The sequence below is a fragment of the Lipotes vexillifer genome, unplaced genomic scaffold, assembly GCF_000442215.2.
Source record: "Lipotes vexillifer unplaced genomic scaffold, Lipotes_vexillifer_v1.1 scaffold163, whole genome shotgun sequence".
In the NCBI taxonomy this organism is placed as follows: Eukaryota; Metazoa; Chordata; class Mammalia; order Artiodactyla; family Lipotidae; genus Lipotes; species Lipotes vexillifer.
In genome coordinates, this window is record NW_006788722.1 from 2,503,767 (window position 1) to 2,521,740 (window position 17,974).

Below are 17,974 nucleotides of genomic sequence, written 5' to 3' on the forward strand. Positions count from 1 at the left end.
AGAATGCAGAAAACATCGTGCAGAAAACTTGAATATACATTTTTCTAAAGAAGACACAGTGAAGGTCAACAGGCACCTGAAAAGATGATCAACATCATTAATCATCAGAGAAATGCAAATCAAAACCAAAATACATGTCACATTTCACCTGCCAGACTGGCTATTATAAAAAAGAGCACAAATAACAGATGTTGGAGAGGATGTAGAGAAAAGGGAACCCTAGTACACTGTTGGTGGGAATGTAAATTCATGCAGCTATTATGGAAAACAGTATGGAGGCTCCTCAAGAAACTAAAACTAGAACAGCTATTCCACTCTTGGGTATATATATGAAGAAAATGAAAACACTAATTAACAAAGATACATGTATCCCAGTGTCCATAGCAACATTATTTACAACAGCCAAGATATGGAAGCAACTTATGTATCCATCACCAGATGAATGGATAAAGAACAAGTGGTATATATATACAATGGAATACTACTCGGCCATAGAAAAGAATGAAAATTTGCCATTTGCAACAACATGGATGGACTTGGAGGGTATTGTGCTTAGGGAAATAAGTCAGACAGAGAAAGACAAATACTGTGTGATATTGCTTACATGTGGAATCTAAAAAATAAAATGAATAAAGTATAATAGAAATGACTCAAAATTATAGAAAACAAACTAGTGGTTACCAGTGGGGACAGGGAAATTGGAAGGGACAAGATGGAGTAGGGGATTAAGAAATACAAACTACTATCTACCAAATAAATAAGCTACAATGATATATTGTACAGCACAGGGATATAGCCAACATATTATAATAACTACAAATGGAGTATAACTTTTAAAAATTGTGAATCACTATGTTGTACACCTGTGACATATATATTGTAAGTCAACTATATCTCAATAGAAAAAAGGAAAAAAGAAAGTACTTTGTGTGTGTGTAAATGTAGATAACAGAAAACAAAGTTAAGGCATAATATCATTACTCAGAAAAATGTTGTTATCAGATTAAATTAGACTTTTATATCTATAAGATGTTTTATGGAAGCTGCATGCTAACCACAAAGCAAAAACCTACAGTTGATACACAAGAGATAAAGAGAAGGGAATCAAAGTATACCATTATGGAAAATCATAACAAAGACAGCATAAGAGAAAGAAAGGAACGAGGGAACTACAAAACAGCCAGATAATCCTTACCTGTCATAATTACTTTAAATGTAGATGGATTAAATCCTCTGATCAAAAGGCATAGAGGGGCTGAATGGTTAAAAAAAATCAAGACCCAAATGTTTTCTGCCTAAAAGAGACTCACCATGGCTTTAAGAACACACATAGACTGAAAGTAAAGAGATAGAATAAGATATTCCATGCAAATGGAAACCAAAAGAAAGTAGGAGTAGCTATACTTATATCATACAAAATAGACTTTAACTTAAAATTGTAACAAGAGACAAACAAGGTCAGTATATAACAATGAAGGTGTCAGTTTATCAAGAGGTTATAACAATTATAAATATGTGCACCCAACATCAGAGCATCTGACTATATTAAGCAAACACTAGCAGATTTGAAGGGAGAAATAGATAACAAGATAATAATAGTGGGGCACTTCAATATCCCATTTTCAACAATGGATAGATCATCCAGACAGAAAATCAATAGGGAAATGTTGGACTTGGACTATACTTTTGACCAAATGGACCTAACATATCTAGACATATATAGAACATTCCATCTTGCAGTGTTTCTGCTGAAAGATCAGCTGTTAACCTTATGGGGATTCCCTTGTGTGTTATTTGTTGCTTTTCCCTTGTTGCTTTAATATTTTTTCTTTGTATTTAATTTTTGATAGTTTGATTAATATGTGTCTTGGCCTGTTTCTCCTTGGATTTATCCTCTATGGGACTCTCTGTGCTTCCTGGACTTGATTAACTATTTCCTTTCCCATATTAGGGACGTTTTCAACTTTAAACTCTTCAAATATTTTCTCAGTCCCTTTCTTTTTCTCTTCTTCTTCTGGGACCTCTATAATTTGAATGATTGTGCATTTAATGTGGTCCCAGAGGTCTCTGAGAATGTCCTCAATTCTTTTCATTCTTTTTTCTGCTCTGTGGTAGTTATTTCCACTATTTTATCTTCCAGGTCACTTATCCACTCTTCTGCCTAAGTTATTCTGCTATTGATTCTATCTAGAGAATTTTTAATTTCATTTATTGTGTTGATCATCATTGTTTGCTCTTTAGTTCTTCTAGGTCCTTGTTAAACGTTTCTTGTATTTTCTCCATTCTATTTCCAAGATTTTGGATCATCTGTACTCTCATTGCTCTGAATTGTTTTGCAGGTAGACTGCCTATTTCTTCATTTGTTTGGTCTGGTGGGTTTTTACCTTGCTCCTTCATCTGCTGTGTGTTTCTCTGTCTTCTCATTTTGTTTAACCTACTGTGTTTGGGATCTCCTTTTCACAGGCTGCAGGTTTGTAGTTCTCATTTTTTGTGTGTCTGACCCCTGTGGGTAAGGTTGGTTCAGTGGCTGTTGGAACACAAGACTGGTGCCTGTGTTCTGGTGGTTGGGTCTGGATCTTGTCTTTCTGGTGGGCAGGACCACATCTGGTGGTCTGTTTTGGGGTGTCTGTGAACTTAGTATGATTTTAGAAAGCCTCTGCTAATGGGTGGTGTTGTGTTCCTATCTTGCTAGTTGTTTAGCATGGGGCGTCCTGCACTGGAGCTTGAGGGCTGTTGGGTGGAGCTGGGTCTTAGTGTTGAGATAGAGATCTCTGGGAGAGCTCTCACCAATTGATATTACATGGGGCTGGGAGGTCCCTGGTGGTCCAATGTCCTGATCTCAGCTCTCCCACCTCAGAGGCTCAGGTCTGACACTCAGCTGGAGCACCAAAACCCTGTTAGCCACACAGCTCAGAAGAAAACAGAGGTAAAAAGAAGGAAAAAGAAATTTTAAAAAATTATTAAAAGAAAAATATAAATTATTAAAATAAAAATTAAAGGGCTTCCCTGGTGGCGCAGTGGTTGAGAGTCCGCCTGCAAATGCAGGGGACATGGGTTCATGCCCCAGTCTAGGAGGATCCCACATGCTGCGGAGTGGCTGGGTCCATGAGCCATGGCCGCTGAGCCTGCGCGTCTGGAGCCTGTGCTCCACAATGGGAGAGGCCACAACAGTGAGAGGCCCGCGTACCACAAAAAAAAAAAAAAAAGTAATAATAATTTAAAAAAGAAGAGAGCAACAAAACCAGTAAACAAATCCACCAATGATAATAAGTGCTAAAAACTATACTAAGACAAACATAAAAATCAGAAACAAGTCATTGGCAGGCAGCAAACCCCAAGTCTACAGTTGCTCCCAAAGTCCACCACCTCAATTTTGGGATGATTCATTGTCTATTCAGGTATTCCACAGATGCAGGGTACACCAAGTTGATTGTGGGGATTTAATCCCCTGCTCCTGAGGCTGCATGGAGAAATTTCCCTTTGTCTTCTTTGTTTGCACAGCTCCTGGGGTTCAGCTTTGGTTTTGGCCCCACCTCTGCATGTAGGTCATCCTCAGACATCTGTTCCCCACCCAGACAGGATGGGGTTAAAGCAGTGGCTGATTAGGGGCTCTGGCTAACTCAGGTTTGGGGGGGAGGGAGGGGTACATAGTTAAAATTGGAATGCAGGGGGATCCTGCGGTGGCAGAGGCCAACATGACGTTGCGACAGCCTGTGGGGAGCAATGTGCTCTCCCAGGGAAGTTGTCCCTGGATCATGGGTCCTTGGCAGTGGTGGGCTGCACAGGCTCTGGGTGGGCCCGGGGATGGTGTGGACGGTGACCTGTGCTTTTACACAGGATTCTTGGTGGCTACAGCAGCAGCATTAGCGTTTCACGCCCATCTCTGGTTCCAAGCTGATAGCCGCAGCTCGCACCCATCTCTAGAGCTCGTTTAGGTGGCACTCTGCCTTCTGTGGGCACATGGGGAAGGAATTCCCTCTCCTCGCGCACCCTGAAACAATGGTCTCTTGCCTCTTCAGCAGTTCCAGACTTTTTCCTGGACTCCCTCCCAGCTAGCTGTGGTACACTAACCCCTTCAGGCTGTGTTCACGCAGCCAACCCCAGTCCTCTCCCTGGGATCCGACCTCCAAAGCCCGAGCCTCAGCTCCCAGCCCCCGCCCGCCCCGGCGGGTGAGCAGACAAGCCCCTCGGGCTGATGAGTGCTGGTTGGCACCGACCCTCTGTGCGGGAATCTCTCCGCTTTGCCCTCCGCACCCCTGTTGCTGAGGTCTCCTCCATGGCTCCGAAGCTTCCCTCCCCTGCCCACTCCCTCCCACTCCCGTCTACGCCAGAGAAGGGGCTTCTTAGTGTGTGGAAACTTTTCCTCCTTCATAGCTCCCTACCAGAGGTGCAGGTCCTGTCCCTATTCTTTTGTCTCTGTTTTTTCTTTTTTTCTTTTGCCGTACCCAGGTACGTGGGGAGTTTCTTGCCTTTTGGGAAGTCTGAGGTCTTCTGCCAGCGTTCAGTAGGTGTTCTGTAGGAACTGTTCCACGTGTAGATGTATTTCTGATGTATCTGTGGGGAGGAAGGTGATGTCCACATCTTACTCCCCCGCCATCTTGAAGGTCTCCCCCTGCCTTCTCTTTTGTCTGTATCTAATCTCCCTCTATCTCTCTTTTATAAATATATCTGTGATTACATTTAGGGCCTACATAGATAATCCAGTAAAATGCTCATCATCTCAAGATCCTTAGTCACATCTGTAAAAACTCTTTTTCCATATAAAGTAAGATTCAGAAGTTCCAGGAATTAGGGCCTGGAGATCTATATCTATCTATATCAATATCAATATCTATAATCTATATCTATAAAATGAGTTAAATATTTAAAAAAATATATAACCTTATACATATATATATATATAATATTTAACTCACTATTTAATGAGGGAACCAGTGAGATGTTATAACCAGTTTAAAAGAGACTTCAAACAATGTGCACACATAGGCAGTCAAGAATGTCGAAATAAATTTACAAGTAGAAGTAAAAGTGGTCAGTATCCATGGTAATCACTGCATCCACTAGACAAAATTCACTTATATTTCTGTTATCAAAAATCATTTGCATTATTATGAGTATTCTACAACTTAGAGTTGTAACATGGCTTAAAGACATTAAAAAGCGCAAGTAACTAAGAAAGGTATACTAGACAGGACATCCAATAAGTTCCCCACCTCGATTTCAAAGTCTTTAAACAAGTTTTCATGACATTCTCTCCCTTCTTTTTTTTTTTAAAATAATGCCTTGTTTATTTTTATTTTTACAGAAACAAAATAAAGTCATTATTATTATTACTGGATTTTAGAAACTTTAGTGTCTTTATGTTTTTTTATTCCCTTTTTAATGCCAGTTAATGTATTGATTTTAGGGTTCAACAAAATTTGGGAAACATTTTGATAAACTTCTCTTACTAGATATGAACTTAATTGACCTGGACGTATTTTTGAGGGCCATGATTTAGCGTATCACACTTTATAAAGGCTAAACACAGAGACTTGAAAGTAAAATATGTTCTTTTAATTGGTATCACTGTGAAGAGTTTAGACCAGTGAGTAGAAAGTAATGCATAGTATTTATTAATATCAATTACAGATTTACAATATTTTCTTTATTTTTGCTGATGCAACTATATTCATTCATTCAACAAATATTAAGTATCTGCTATACACTAGGCACCTATGAATTTATCTTCCTGGCAATGACTTTTTGTTTTTTTTGTTTACTTGTTTGTTTATTTTATTGATATATAATTGACATACATTATATTAGTTTCTTGTTTACAACATTATAATAATTTTTACACATGGAAGTAGGCAGCAATTAAGTGACTAAGGCATATTATGCCTTTTAAACTTTATGTTTGTGTGTGTGTGTGTGTGTGTGTGTGTGTGTGTGTGTGTGCACGCATTTAAAATTTTTGACCAAGAAGAAAGTGGTGAGAAACATGTTGGGCACTATAGAACTAAGGCTTCAGTTACAAGGAGAATAATTTGAATTGTAAAGAGCTTGAATATGTAGCTAGGGGGGTGGATTTGATATGTGTAGCTGGGGGTTGGGCAGGAGGTAGAGGCTTTGTGTTTGTGTGTATATATTTTAAAGCAAAGGTTACCTTTAAGAATGCATTCATTAAACATTTTACATTTTAAAGTTTCTTATTTACAAAGATTTCTTTAAGGTCATTTTTTCCTGTTGAAGTACCTTCATCATGGTCTTCAGGTGGTGAAACATTAAACAGTAATTGTAAATAACAAGTGATTTTGACAAAACAGGCAGAATGTTGATTAAGGTGAACATGAATCCAGTAACACAGGAGTCCACTGAACATAAAGATAAGCCCATAGACATGCTCTATTTTAGGAGCCTGAATCAATGGTGTCAAAATCAGAAACAAAGATATAGCTATGCATCCAAATATAAATGGCAAAGGCACCTGAAAGTAAAAAAAAGATTAAGATTAGTGATGACGTTGTCCTCAGGTTTCTGTAAACAACATAAGAATGTTCTCTTTCTTGTGGAACAAATGTTTCCAAACTATTACATTACAGAAAGTAAATCAATGGCAGACTGAATGACTGTAAAAAAGTGGAACTGTATTTTATTCATTCTATAGTTTTCATGAATGCCTACTCAATTCATCAGATATTGTCATTTATTTACTAAAATTAGTGCTTCATTTTCAGGCATAGAAAAAATACATTTAAGCATCATCAAAAATTAACTATGTCATTTTAGTATTAATCACTGAAGCATTCTTAGTTTTGGGAATTTGATAATCCAGTAACATCATAACTGAAATATTTGTTTATAACGCTTCTTTAAGGGAGCATGTGCCAGTCTTTCTTAGGGCAGCACCACCAAGTAATAGAAACAACAGAAATAGTGGAATCAGAAAAGTCTGGTTAGAAATGCAATCTCTGTTATTTTAATTGCTCATTCTTCCAAGAAATATTCACTGAATTGCTTAGTGGCATGTGCTATGCTAAGGATACAGAGGTATTTAGGACAGATAAAGAAGGTTCTTCTCCAGGGAGCTTGTGACACTGACTAGCAGTATAACTTTGGTCTACCTAATTAATCTGATCTTCAGACCCACTTGCAGAGAACAACCAGAAGGTGGTTCCCCAAGTGCCTGTTCCACAGGGACCCCAAACACGGTTCAGTGAGACTCTCAGGGCCCCGAACCCCTACCACAACTGAAGGAAGCACACGGTAGGTCGGCAGGTACAAATGGATAATTATGTTCAGAGGTTTTTAATCAAATATTCCTGAAATATGTGTGTGTTGTGTGTTATTACAGTTTAAATATAAAGTCTGAGTGTTGAAAACAAAAGGGTCCTCTTAGACTCATTTGCAAAATGAGTTTTTTATCTAATGCTGGTCTCCTAAAATCTTTGTCATAATTGCATACAATGTACTTCAGTAAAATGTGCTCAACAAATAGCATTTCTTAATTAATTTTATAACAGTGATTTGTATACATTTCTTACTCTTCTATCAGGCTAAGAAGAGTCTTGATGGAAAGATTCATCTTTATTTCTCTGAACTGCCTAGCAGAGTGCCTGAAACAGCAGATAGTCACTGCATATTTGTTGAATAAATGGATGACTGAAATTCGAGATATTATTGTTTTCTTTTTTCAACTTGGGACATGGCCAAGAGGGATCCATTTTTTTGGGGGGAAGAAAGTCAAAACTGTCTAAGCTAGTGTTTCTTAAAATATGGTCAATCGACCTCTCTGCATAAGAATCCCCAAGATAATTAATAAATATACAGATTCCTAAGGACCAACTAAGACCTACTAAATTAGAACCTCCAGTGGTGAGACTGGGAATTCAGACTTTTAATAAGCACACTCAAGTGGTTTTATGGTCGCTGGCATGAAATATGGGACTATCATTTTATTTTCCATACAATCTCTACAACCAGGAAGTATCTTAATTATATGGGCCACTGGATTATATTTATAACATGATTAAAGAATAAAACAAAGACTTGAAACTTTTAGGATTTACATTATAGCAAGGTATGGCTTATTTTATACCAAGGCAAAATAAATGAAAATTAAAAAAAGAAATGAGGGAAATAAACATGGATAAACAATAAATTTGGCTCACAAAATGCATGCCACAAAGCCCCATATAGATTCTGAAAGCAGGCCACCAAAAGGCATAAGCAAACCAGTTGTTTAGAAGAGGCCCAAGTATTCCTGATGCTAAGATCAGAGAAAATTTCCTCAATGGAAATTTGAGGAAATGGATCCTTTATAGAATAAAAAATTCATCACTATCTTTTCAGTAAATATAACAAAAATTTGGTCTCTGAAATCAGAATGTGTGGTTTAAATCCCAGCCCTGATCCTTTTATCTAGGGTAATTTACTTAATCTCTGAGATCTAGGATTCTCCTGAGTTAAATGGGGGTAAAGCTAAGAAAATCTATGCCAGCTGTTTGACCTGAAACTGCTCACCCCTCCTTCTAATTCACTTTCTACACTATAGTTAGAATGGTCTTTTCAAATGAGAGTCTGATTTTATTTCTTTTGCATATGGTTGCTTAGGCAGTTCACACTCATACAAGCATACCCATCTGAGGGGGCAGAAGGGGGCTGATATCTAGCTCACCAGGCTCTGTGCCTGGGCACGGGGCTGGTGCTGCCTAGAGGGAGGGGTGCTTTGTTATATTTTGCATAAAGACACTCTAGGAACCTACAGTAGCCCTGCTGACATTACCTAGAGGATAGTGATTCTATCTTGCTAGTTAAGTTCAGGTTCAAAATTTTTGTAATCACCTAAACTGAGGCTTAGATTAACATCTTATTGTGTAAAATAAAGACCCTATCAAGGCCATACACAAGAAGAGTATGCCACATCACCCTCATTTGTTCATGGACTGAGGAGATGCTTTTGAGCTGGGCAAAAAGCCCTCCCCTCAGAAGTGTTATTACCTAGCTCCTGAAAGATGACAAAAAGGATAACATCTGTCTTCCTTGAGGAGAATCAGTTTTGACATTTTACTCTAGAAAAATCAGACCAAATGCAGCCCATACAGTCGATTACACATCAGTAAGCTGGGAAATGTAGGTCTGGTTCAGATGTTTCATAAATTTGACTCCTGACTGGTTAGAAGCATCCCATATAGAATAAGAAATTATATTCCTAGACAGAGAATAGAAGTTTAATATTAACATTTTAATTTTGATTTACCTTGTATGGTCTAGGTAGATTGGGTTCCTGGTACCTTAGTTTAAGTAAACCTATCATATGTAACCCTCTTAAAAACCATATTGCTAATCCTGAATATTTTATTAAATTGATCAAATCTGAGGTTATAATAACAACTGAAGCTAAGATGATTATCTGGCTGACAGCCATGGTTGGACACGAGTGGTTATTGAGCATCGAGAAGATCAAAGGCAGTTGTCCTTCTTGGCTTGCTGTGTAGATCATCCTTGATGCCGAAAGCACTGTACAACACATGCTGCTAAATATTGAAGTTGAAATTCCAAAAGAAATGACCCATTGCATGGAAGGGATTATTTTGTCCGTCCAGGTGACAGCAACAGCATCTATGAAAATTTTAGAAAAATTTTGAAAAAGTCAGTCGCTTTGCTTGATTGAAACTATGGCAATAATTCTTCACTTTCTCTGCAACCCTACCCTTTGTAATATGATTTTGCAGCTCCTTCCAAGAAAGGAAGTCTCTTTACTTATTCTTGAATATGGTCTGGGCTTGTAGTCTGTGTTGGTCAGTAGAATGCATTGGAAGGGGTGATTTGTCACTGCATTTCAAACTTTCTAAGACTAGCTTGTGCATGGGATTTAGGAGGCACTTTTCAGGACTCAAAGTGTATTAAACTTAGAATAAATCTTATAAGTGGGACACTAAGCATGAGAAAGTCATCTAAATCAGGCGGGGGGTGGTGAGATGGCATCGTGAGGGAGGCAGAGAGATAGTATTTATTCTGGAAACACAGTAAATTGTTTAGAAAGTCTGACGTGTGGTGAGGGTGTGTGTGTGTGCACGAGAAGGCAGGAGATGAGGATAGAAAATTAGGCTTGAGTCAGATCTTGGAGAACCTGCCATGGTCAGGCTAGGAGCTGATAGTTGGTCTGAAGGAAGGTGAGGATGGAGTGATGGGGTGGTGGTTGCAGCAGCTGTGAGAGTGAGACTGGGAGGAGATGCAAGAAAACAAGATGGTGGAATATTTAAGCAGGGAGATGACAAAATTAGATTTGTGTTTTATAGAGTCATCTCTAGAGACTCAGTGGAGGCTGGATTGGAAGGAGGAAGTTAGAGGTGAGCATATACATTGGGAGGTTATTGCTGTAAATGAAGTAAGAAAAATAAGGGCCTGGGCACTGAGTGGGGAAAAGAATAAGAGGGAACACCCAAAGAGAGAGATGTTAGTGACGTGGGTCTTTACAGAACTTGCTGCCTGGTTTGAATGTAGGGTGAAAGGCAAATTATAGTTCTCCCCTTCATTTTCATAGTTAAAAAAAACTCCTTTAGTGTGTTACTGTATTCCTGTGAGACCAAATTGTGGGAAGCAACATGTTTCTTTTTACTTTTAGAAATTTATATTCCTCTTTTTCTTTTAGAATCAACATAACATTTTTATACTAGTCTCAGAGAAGATGCATAAATACACCTTTTGACTTTTGGGACCATGTAAAATATCGTTTTTTTAAAAAATGAACTTCAAAGCTTCTTATTTTTGTAAAGGCTTTGAATGCAGATGATAGAGCAGAACTCCAGTTCAGTGGTGTGGCTCACTAGACTGATCCTCTATGTGACCTCTGGCCTTGAAAACACATCAATTACAGGGGAATTCTAGTTACTGGAGTGACACAGCACCTCCAAAACCACACACCCTATACGTGTTCATAGACGTCTGTGCCTATCTGTATATACAATATTTTTGGAGTCTATGTTTCTGTTGATGTATTATTTGACCTCTATCCAGAATATTTGAAGAGTTAGTTGTTCTCAATAAATGAATTTTCTAGATAACCAAACTTCTCTTCTTTCAGGAGTAACTTTTTTAAAAATTAAAATTTTGTAGAATTTTTCTAATATATTTCAAATTCTATCTGACTTTTTAAAGTAAAGTGAACATAATTTAACATTTTTTTAAAAAGACCCAGTGGTGTCATAAAATTTCATCACTTGATTCTGTGGAAATATAATTATTTCGTATTAAAATGTTTTTTTTCTGATCATAAGTACAACATGCTAATTGTGGAAAATATGAACGGTATAAAAGAGGAAATAAAAGATATCTTGCAATATTATCATTCAGATGGTGCCATTTACTATTAACTTTCTGTTGTATCTCCATTTAGTCATGTGTATGTTATATGATTATATGTATTAATAAAATTCATCATCTGATATATATTAATAAATATTCATACTATTGCTTGCTTTGCTAATAGGCCCTATTAGTGGTCGTTATGCTTTGATTTGGTTTGCTTGTGTTGAGGCATATTAGTATGGTGGTTGAGAACACAGGTCTTGGAGTCAAACAACCTGGATTTGAGTCTGTCTTTTTCAATTACTAGCTGTGTAACTTTGAGCACCATGCTTGATGGAATTGGGAAGAATATAGTTTTGAAGGTCAGATCTCGCAAATTGATGTCCACATTTACAATCCATTACTAGCAATAACCTGAACAGGAAGTAATCTTTTATCGTTAGAAGAGCATGACTGAGACCTATTTTTGAATCTTATCAATGCTGCTCATTATTTAACTTTCATCGCTACAGTTTCCTCATCTGAAAAATGAAGATAATGAAGGTGGTACTGCTTGTTCCAAACAACTACTTTGAGGGCAGGTATCTGGGTGCACCTTAAAGGGTGGAACATCTTCTAACAAAGTGTTTCTTCTTTGCCTTCTTGCCTTGCTTGCTCCTGTTTCTCCTCTTCTCTTTCCTCTTTCTCCTCCACGTCTCTCTTCCTTCTCTTCTTCCTCTTCCTCATTCTCTTTTCAGTTCTTGCTTCTTCACATTCTTCTACCCTTCGACCTTAGTCTTTAGCATGTGCTCATTTTTTTTATAGATTGCTTAGATGATTATTTTTCCTTTCTTGTGAAAACCAAAGCAGGACCACATCACACTTACACTCTTACGGGTGTATCGAAAAAATAGCAGTATATAGGAGTCCCTGTTTATTCAGAGGAGGTAGTAGTGACTATTTACTCTTTGTCTAGACACATTCATACCTGCAGAGATGATTTCCCTGGGAGTCAAAACTGCCAGGTAGGATACATTAGCCAGTAAGTAAATCACAGCCACCATGGGAAGGACAGTAATCAGAGACTTGGGAATATTTTCACCAGGATTTTTTATCTCTCCTAAAAAACACAAATAAACTCATCAGAAAAGGTCATATTATTATGAGACTTTTGAAGACTTCTTTGTAATGAAAAGGATGAGAAAGTATTATTCATGTGTCTGCTGTTTCCTCATCTGCTTGACTGATTCTACTACTTTGCAAGTTTTGCCTGAAAGCTTGGATTTCTCACCATCTTATACTAAAAATCCAATTATTCCAACTATTTCATGATTATAGATTTACAGTGATGGAAAAGACTATTTAATACAAGCTACTATGTATAAAATGATAAGCTACAAGGGTATATTTTACAGTGCATAGTATATAGCCAATATTTTATGATAACTATAAATAGACTATAACCTTTAAAACCTGTGAATCACTATGTTGTACACATGAAACTTACATAATGTTGTAAATCAACTATACCTCAATAAAAAAAGAGAAAGAAATGGAACAGGGATGAGAGCAGAGTGGGGGGGGGAGGAAATTTGCATTAAATAAGTTAGCCGAGAAATGACATTTGAGGGAAGACCTAAAGGAAGTGAGGGAGGGAACTATGTGAAGAACTCAGTGGGCAGTCTTCTATGCAAAGGGATCAGTTGGTGCAAAAAGAAAACAGATGCCCCCCGTCCCCCATGCCATGGCAGCCTTTTGTGAGCACATCTATGTCTTGCTCTATCACAGAGGCTTCCAAAGTGTAGTATTGAATACCCATGATAGCATCAAGGACATACTGTGCTTTGTATACATTTCAAATACAGAGGAAACTGCAGGGACTCAGAGAGGTTAAGAGACTTGCCCAAGGTCACACAGCAAATACGTGGTGAGGGTAGGATTTTAACCAAGTTTGGTCTGACACCAGACAGTAACCACTGCACCCTCCAGCCTTCATGTAGCTAGATCTCTTGGACCTTGAGGCGATTGATTTCTTGGACAGAAGGTGCAGAGTTCTTTTTGACACTTACTCCCACCCTCTTGGATAGACATCCTCAGTTGGGAAGATCTTTGAACACCAATACATAATACAGTTTTTCAACCAAAAGCAGGGATGAACTCAAGGCACCTAACAATGTTTGGGTCAGTTTCTGTCAATTGTAGGGGCCTTTTAGTCAGTTTCTGTCAATTGTAGGGGCCTTACCTCAGGGGAGGAGACATTGCATCAACAGTGAATTCCTAAAATTGACATATTATCTCAAAATTCCTAAACATCATACTGTTTTTCTTTAAAAGGAAGTTCAGGGGAGTGGTTAAGAGCATAGGCCTGGACCTAAATGGTCTGGGGATCTAACCTGGCTGTGACCCTTACTAGCTGTTGGACTTTGGGAAACAGGTTTTGCAGTTGGCAACAAAGATTGCCAGCCCACAGATTTGTACAAATAAAAAATGTACAATTGTTTAAAAAAAAGACTGTTTGGTATGTAGCATGTCTCTTCATCCCATCTGAGATATGTAATTTCTTCCTTTTTTCAGAAATAACGGTTCTCTCATCTCTTTCCCTCAAGCGAATTGACCTCTGAGGAAGTTCCTTTCTCATCCTTACTCTCCCAAGCGAACTTTTCCTACCTAGGCAAATTTACTGTATTAAAATGACTACTCTTTCCCTCAAGCAAATTGACCTCTGAGGAAGTTCCTTTCTCATCCTTACTCTCCCAAGCGAACTTTTCCTACCTAGGCAAATTTACTGTATTAAAATGACTACTGGGTCATCATAAGTAAGAAAGGTGTGAATGGAATTCAGGGTCTTATGGGTTATGAATAAAATAATAAGAGGAAAACAATTTAGAGTCCATCAGGCAGTCAAGAGATTGTTTGAATCTACTCAAGCAGTGAAGGAAATTTGTCGTAAGCCATGTAGAAGCGAGACAGTCTGTCCATCCAAATTCCGATTGGAAAGAAATCAGGTGATATTGATATAAAATCAACGTCAGCTGAATTGTGAGGTCTTGGGGTCCGCTATTACTATAGCAACGGTGTGACAGAACCAGCCTGTGCACATGCGACTTGAAGCATCAAGTGCTCAGATCACGTCTTATCTTGAATCTGGAAAGTGTACTGTGTAAGCTGGGATGGTCCACCCAACAGCTTCAATCACCTGAGATAGTGACCCTGATCCCCTGTGTGGGTAAATGACTTTACAACTTGACTGGCAGGTTCTCCTCTCCTCCAGCTTCTGTGAATAATGGCTGCTAGTTTCCCATAGCTGAACCCTTCTCCTGAGAATTGCCCTTAGTCCTTGGGTGATTTGGCAGGGAGGGGAGGAAGCTGCCTTGCTTAGAAAAATCTAGAAGTTTACAGTCACCCCTCAGAGGCAGCCCACAGTCATTTATGAACTGATAAAAGGTACAAAAGCCCATCCCTAATGCCTCTAGTTGGGAACATTTCGTATTTTTCCTATTCTAGCCGTACTGTCTAATAAAAATATACTGTGAGCCATTTATGTAATTTTAAATTTTCTAGTAGCTACATAAAAGAAAAAACAATGAAATGGAATTATTAATATATATTTATACCCAGATATCCAAAATGTTATCATTGCAGTATGTAACATTTATAAAAAAGTATTAATGAGCTATTGGACATTGTTTTGCTCATTCAAGAATTTGATTTCTGGTGTGTATTTTACATCTATGGAGCACCTCATTTTGACTAACTACATTTTACACTAGCCACATGTGACTGGTGGTAAGAATCTAGACACAAGCTATCTATTTTGTTTACAATTAGTCAGGAATATGACAGCTCAGGAACTTGGAGAACCAAACTAGAGGGAGAGAGTTCTTTCTAGTGAGGATCACCCATTTTGAGACGGAAGAAGTCAGATCTCTAAATTTGGTAAGTTAATGAAGTGCTGGTTCTGATAGCCAGCCCCATTCAATTAGCCACAAGTTCTGGCCGTGTTACTGTACTCATCGCACTCGACCTTTTGCTCTAATAGTCTGCAGGTCCAGAGAATTTCACTAGACATTTCAAACACAACCATATTGATCTGAAGTTACACTTCTCTGTCAGTTCCCGTTATGGGATTCTTGTCCTTAATTCAAGGTTTAACTTGTTTGATAACAAATCAAACCAAGGAGTAGGGGGAGAATGAGATGAGTGCTTCAAACAGAATTGGGTCTAAAGCTGCATTGCGCTGTGTCTTTAGGTAATCATCACTATCAAGAACACCTGGGCTTGCTCTAGTGCGATGCTTTACTTTAGCCGGGGGTGCACCAACATCTGCATATTTATTTTGTCAGAACACACCACTGCCCACTGACTAGGTGGCCATTAGAGGATGCAGTTCCAAAAGCAGTGACCTGTGAAACCCTGCCTCCATATATATCCAATATTTTCACTTATGACTCATGTGCCTTTTACTAGCAGGAAGGTGACTGCTGGCATAATTAATTTGTGCTAGGTAAATTAAAGTCTTATTTGAAAAGCCTTGATATTTAAAAATTTGTTAATTTTATTGCAAGAAATTTCAATGTTACATTTGTCAATTAAAAATGGAAAATGCTAAAGTACTTAAAAATCATATCAACTGTTAAATTTTTAGTAATCTACATGGGTGTGCAAAGTGTCTCATTGACCGAGGAACATAAAAAAAATTCAGTAATTCAAGAATTTAGAATTTGAAGAAATCATCACTAAAAGTTTTGATAAAGTATTAAGGATATTTCAAACATAAAATCTATAGCAACATTATATTTAGAGGAACAAACTCCAGTTTCTTATTAAATTTTTGCAAAGATTTTGTTTGGAAGTTTTATATAACTTCAATATTTAATATATTCCTTAAATTTTAATATTCCTATAATTTTAAAATGAAAAAGAAATATAGTGAATTGTTTTCTATTTATTTCTTTTGTTTACTCTAGAGAGCTATGCAACTATTACCAAATTCATTTGGTACCATGACATCAGATGGGGCAGCATTGCCCTGCAGAAACAACAGTGTATATAAGCAGGGAAGCATGGATATTACACCAGTCCTTGAAATTGTAAAAAATGGGAAGCATTTTAAATACCTCTAATGTGAAAGTGTGGTAAAGCCATTCTAAGGAATATTATGCAGCAGTTAAAAGAATGTGTTAGATGACTAAGAACTAATATGGAAATTTCTCTAAGACATATTGTGGAATCAAAATTAGGATGTGACATTTTACCAATGTGGTAGGGGATATATGACATCTGTGATAGTTTTATTTTTCTACAAATGGATTATGTTAATATATTTCTTATATCGATATTTAACTCAAAATGTCTTGAAAAATTGTTAGAATAAAGTACAGTAAAATCTGAGAGTGGTCTTAATTTTCTCTTGAAAACTTTATAAAATTCCCAAGTTTGTGATAGGGGAATGACCTGAAAAACACTAAATTCTGTGTATATTATATAGATAAGTACCTACCAAGTCTTAATGATGATTAAACTACATACATGTAGAGCATGCAGAACAGATTTAATTCAATTCCCCACAAATAAACAAATCAGATATATCTTTCTCCACAGACTTGTAGACAAAACTTTATGCTTGTGACAAAACTATTTCAGAAAAAGATTTACCTGCTATGCTGTTCAGGATTGACGTGCCAGAATATGCAAACAATCCTTGTAGGAAGGCTTCTGCAATCTGTGAGACTTTAGGTAGTTCAGCGTCGAAAGCGTTCTCAAACCTGGCCACGTTCTCTTTTTTCCCAATCCCTAACAGCACAATCCCAGTGATGGAAATGAAGCAGAGGACAGTCATCTTTGTCACAGTACTGATAGTTTGAATCAAAGCCACTCTTTGCACCCCCCGAGTATTTAGAAGTCCCAAAGACCACAGAATAGCCAAAGCTAGACACTTCTTTGGTAGCTCTGGAGCTGGGCACCCGGCATAGAAAGGCTGAATTGTATAGGTAGATAGTAACAAGGTTTCAGTAGCTAGTCTTAAGGGATGAGTAAAAAGTTTGATCCAAAGACTCAGGAAAGCAACAGAAGATCCAAGAGATCTTTTGAGGAAATAATACTGTGCTCCACTTCTAGGGAATGTTGTCCCCAGCTCTGCATGACTGAGAGCAGAGATCAAAGTCAGCACAGCACAAGCAGCCCAAATACTCAGGGAGACAGCTACATTCAGTGAGGAATATTTTAATACCCCTTTGGGAGACACAAAGATTCCTGCCCCTATTGTGGCACTAAATATTAAAATGTTTCCACGGAAGAATCCTATTGCCCTCAGGAGTTGCATGCTTTTGCCTTTTTCCTGTTTTTTTTAATCCTGAAAAATAATTTTAAAATTTCATGTGGATTGCTAACTCTTATACATTCACCCCATGATTCTTCTGCAAAGTGCTTTCTTGATTTAACCATTGTCCTTACATAAGCATTTTATTACTGCCGTTAACTTGGTTTTGAAAATGATTAACTTGTGAACTGTTCTAAGATTTTGTGAACTCTTTTAAGGCCAGAGTTAAAATGTTTCTCATGTTAATTATTAAAAAATTCAAATATGCCCAGTGATGGCTGCACAGCATTGTGAATATGACTAATGCCACTGAATTGTACACTTAAAAATGGTCAAAGTGACAAATTTAGTGTTATAGGTATTTTGCCACAAGTTTTAAAAAGT

The 17,974-nt window shown here is 37.7% G+C and overlaps 1 protein-coding gene across 1 annotated transcript; it reads right to left on the minus strand.

The window, feature by feature from the left end:
* Positions 1-6,181: 6,181 nt before the first annotated feature.
* Positions 6,182-17,709, minus strand: LOC103079422 (solute carrier family 7 member 13-like). Its single transcript, XM_007461735.1, has 4 exons — positions 16,927-17,709; positions 12,260-12,391; positions 9,242-9,603; positions 6,182-6,469 (listed from the first exon to the last, which is right to left on the minus strand). Exons 1-4 carry the CDS (start codon positions 17,591-17,593, stop codon positions 6,182-6,184), a joined length of 1,449 nt encoding a protein of 482 aa, XP_007461797.1. The 5' UTR covers positions 17,594-17,709.
* Positions 17,710-17,974: the final 265 nt, after the last annotated feature.

Bases quoted from the DNA above. Each gene is read 5' to 3' on its own strand.
- LOC103079422 (XM_007461735.1), bottom strand. From the start codon at position 17,593: ATGCAACTCCTGAGGGCAATAGGATTCTTCCGTGGAAACATTTTAATA. The intron at 9,604-12,259 runs GTATGAATGTGT...AAATTTTCATAG, and splicing joins CAGGGAAATCATCTCTGCAG to ATGCTGTTGCTGTCACCTGG. The intron at 6,470-9,241 runs GTAAATCAAAAT...TTTTACTTTCAG, and splicing joins ATCTACCTAGACCATACAAG to GTGCCTTTGCCATTTATATT.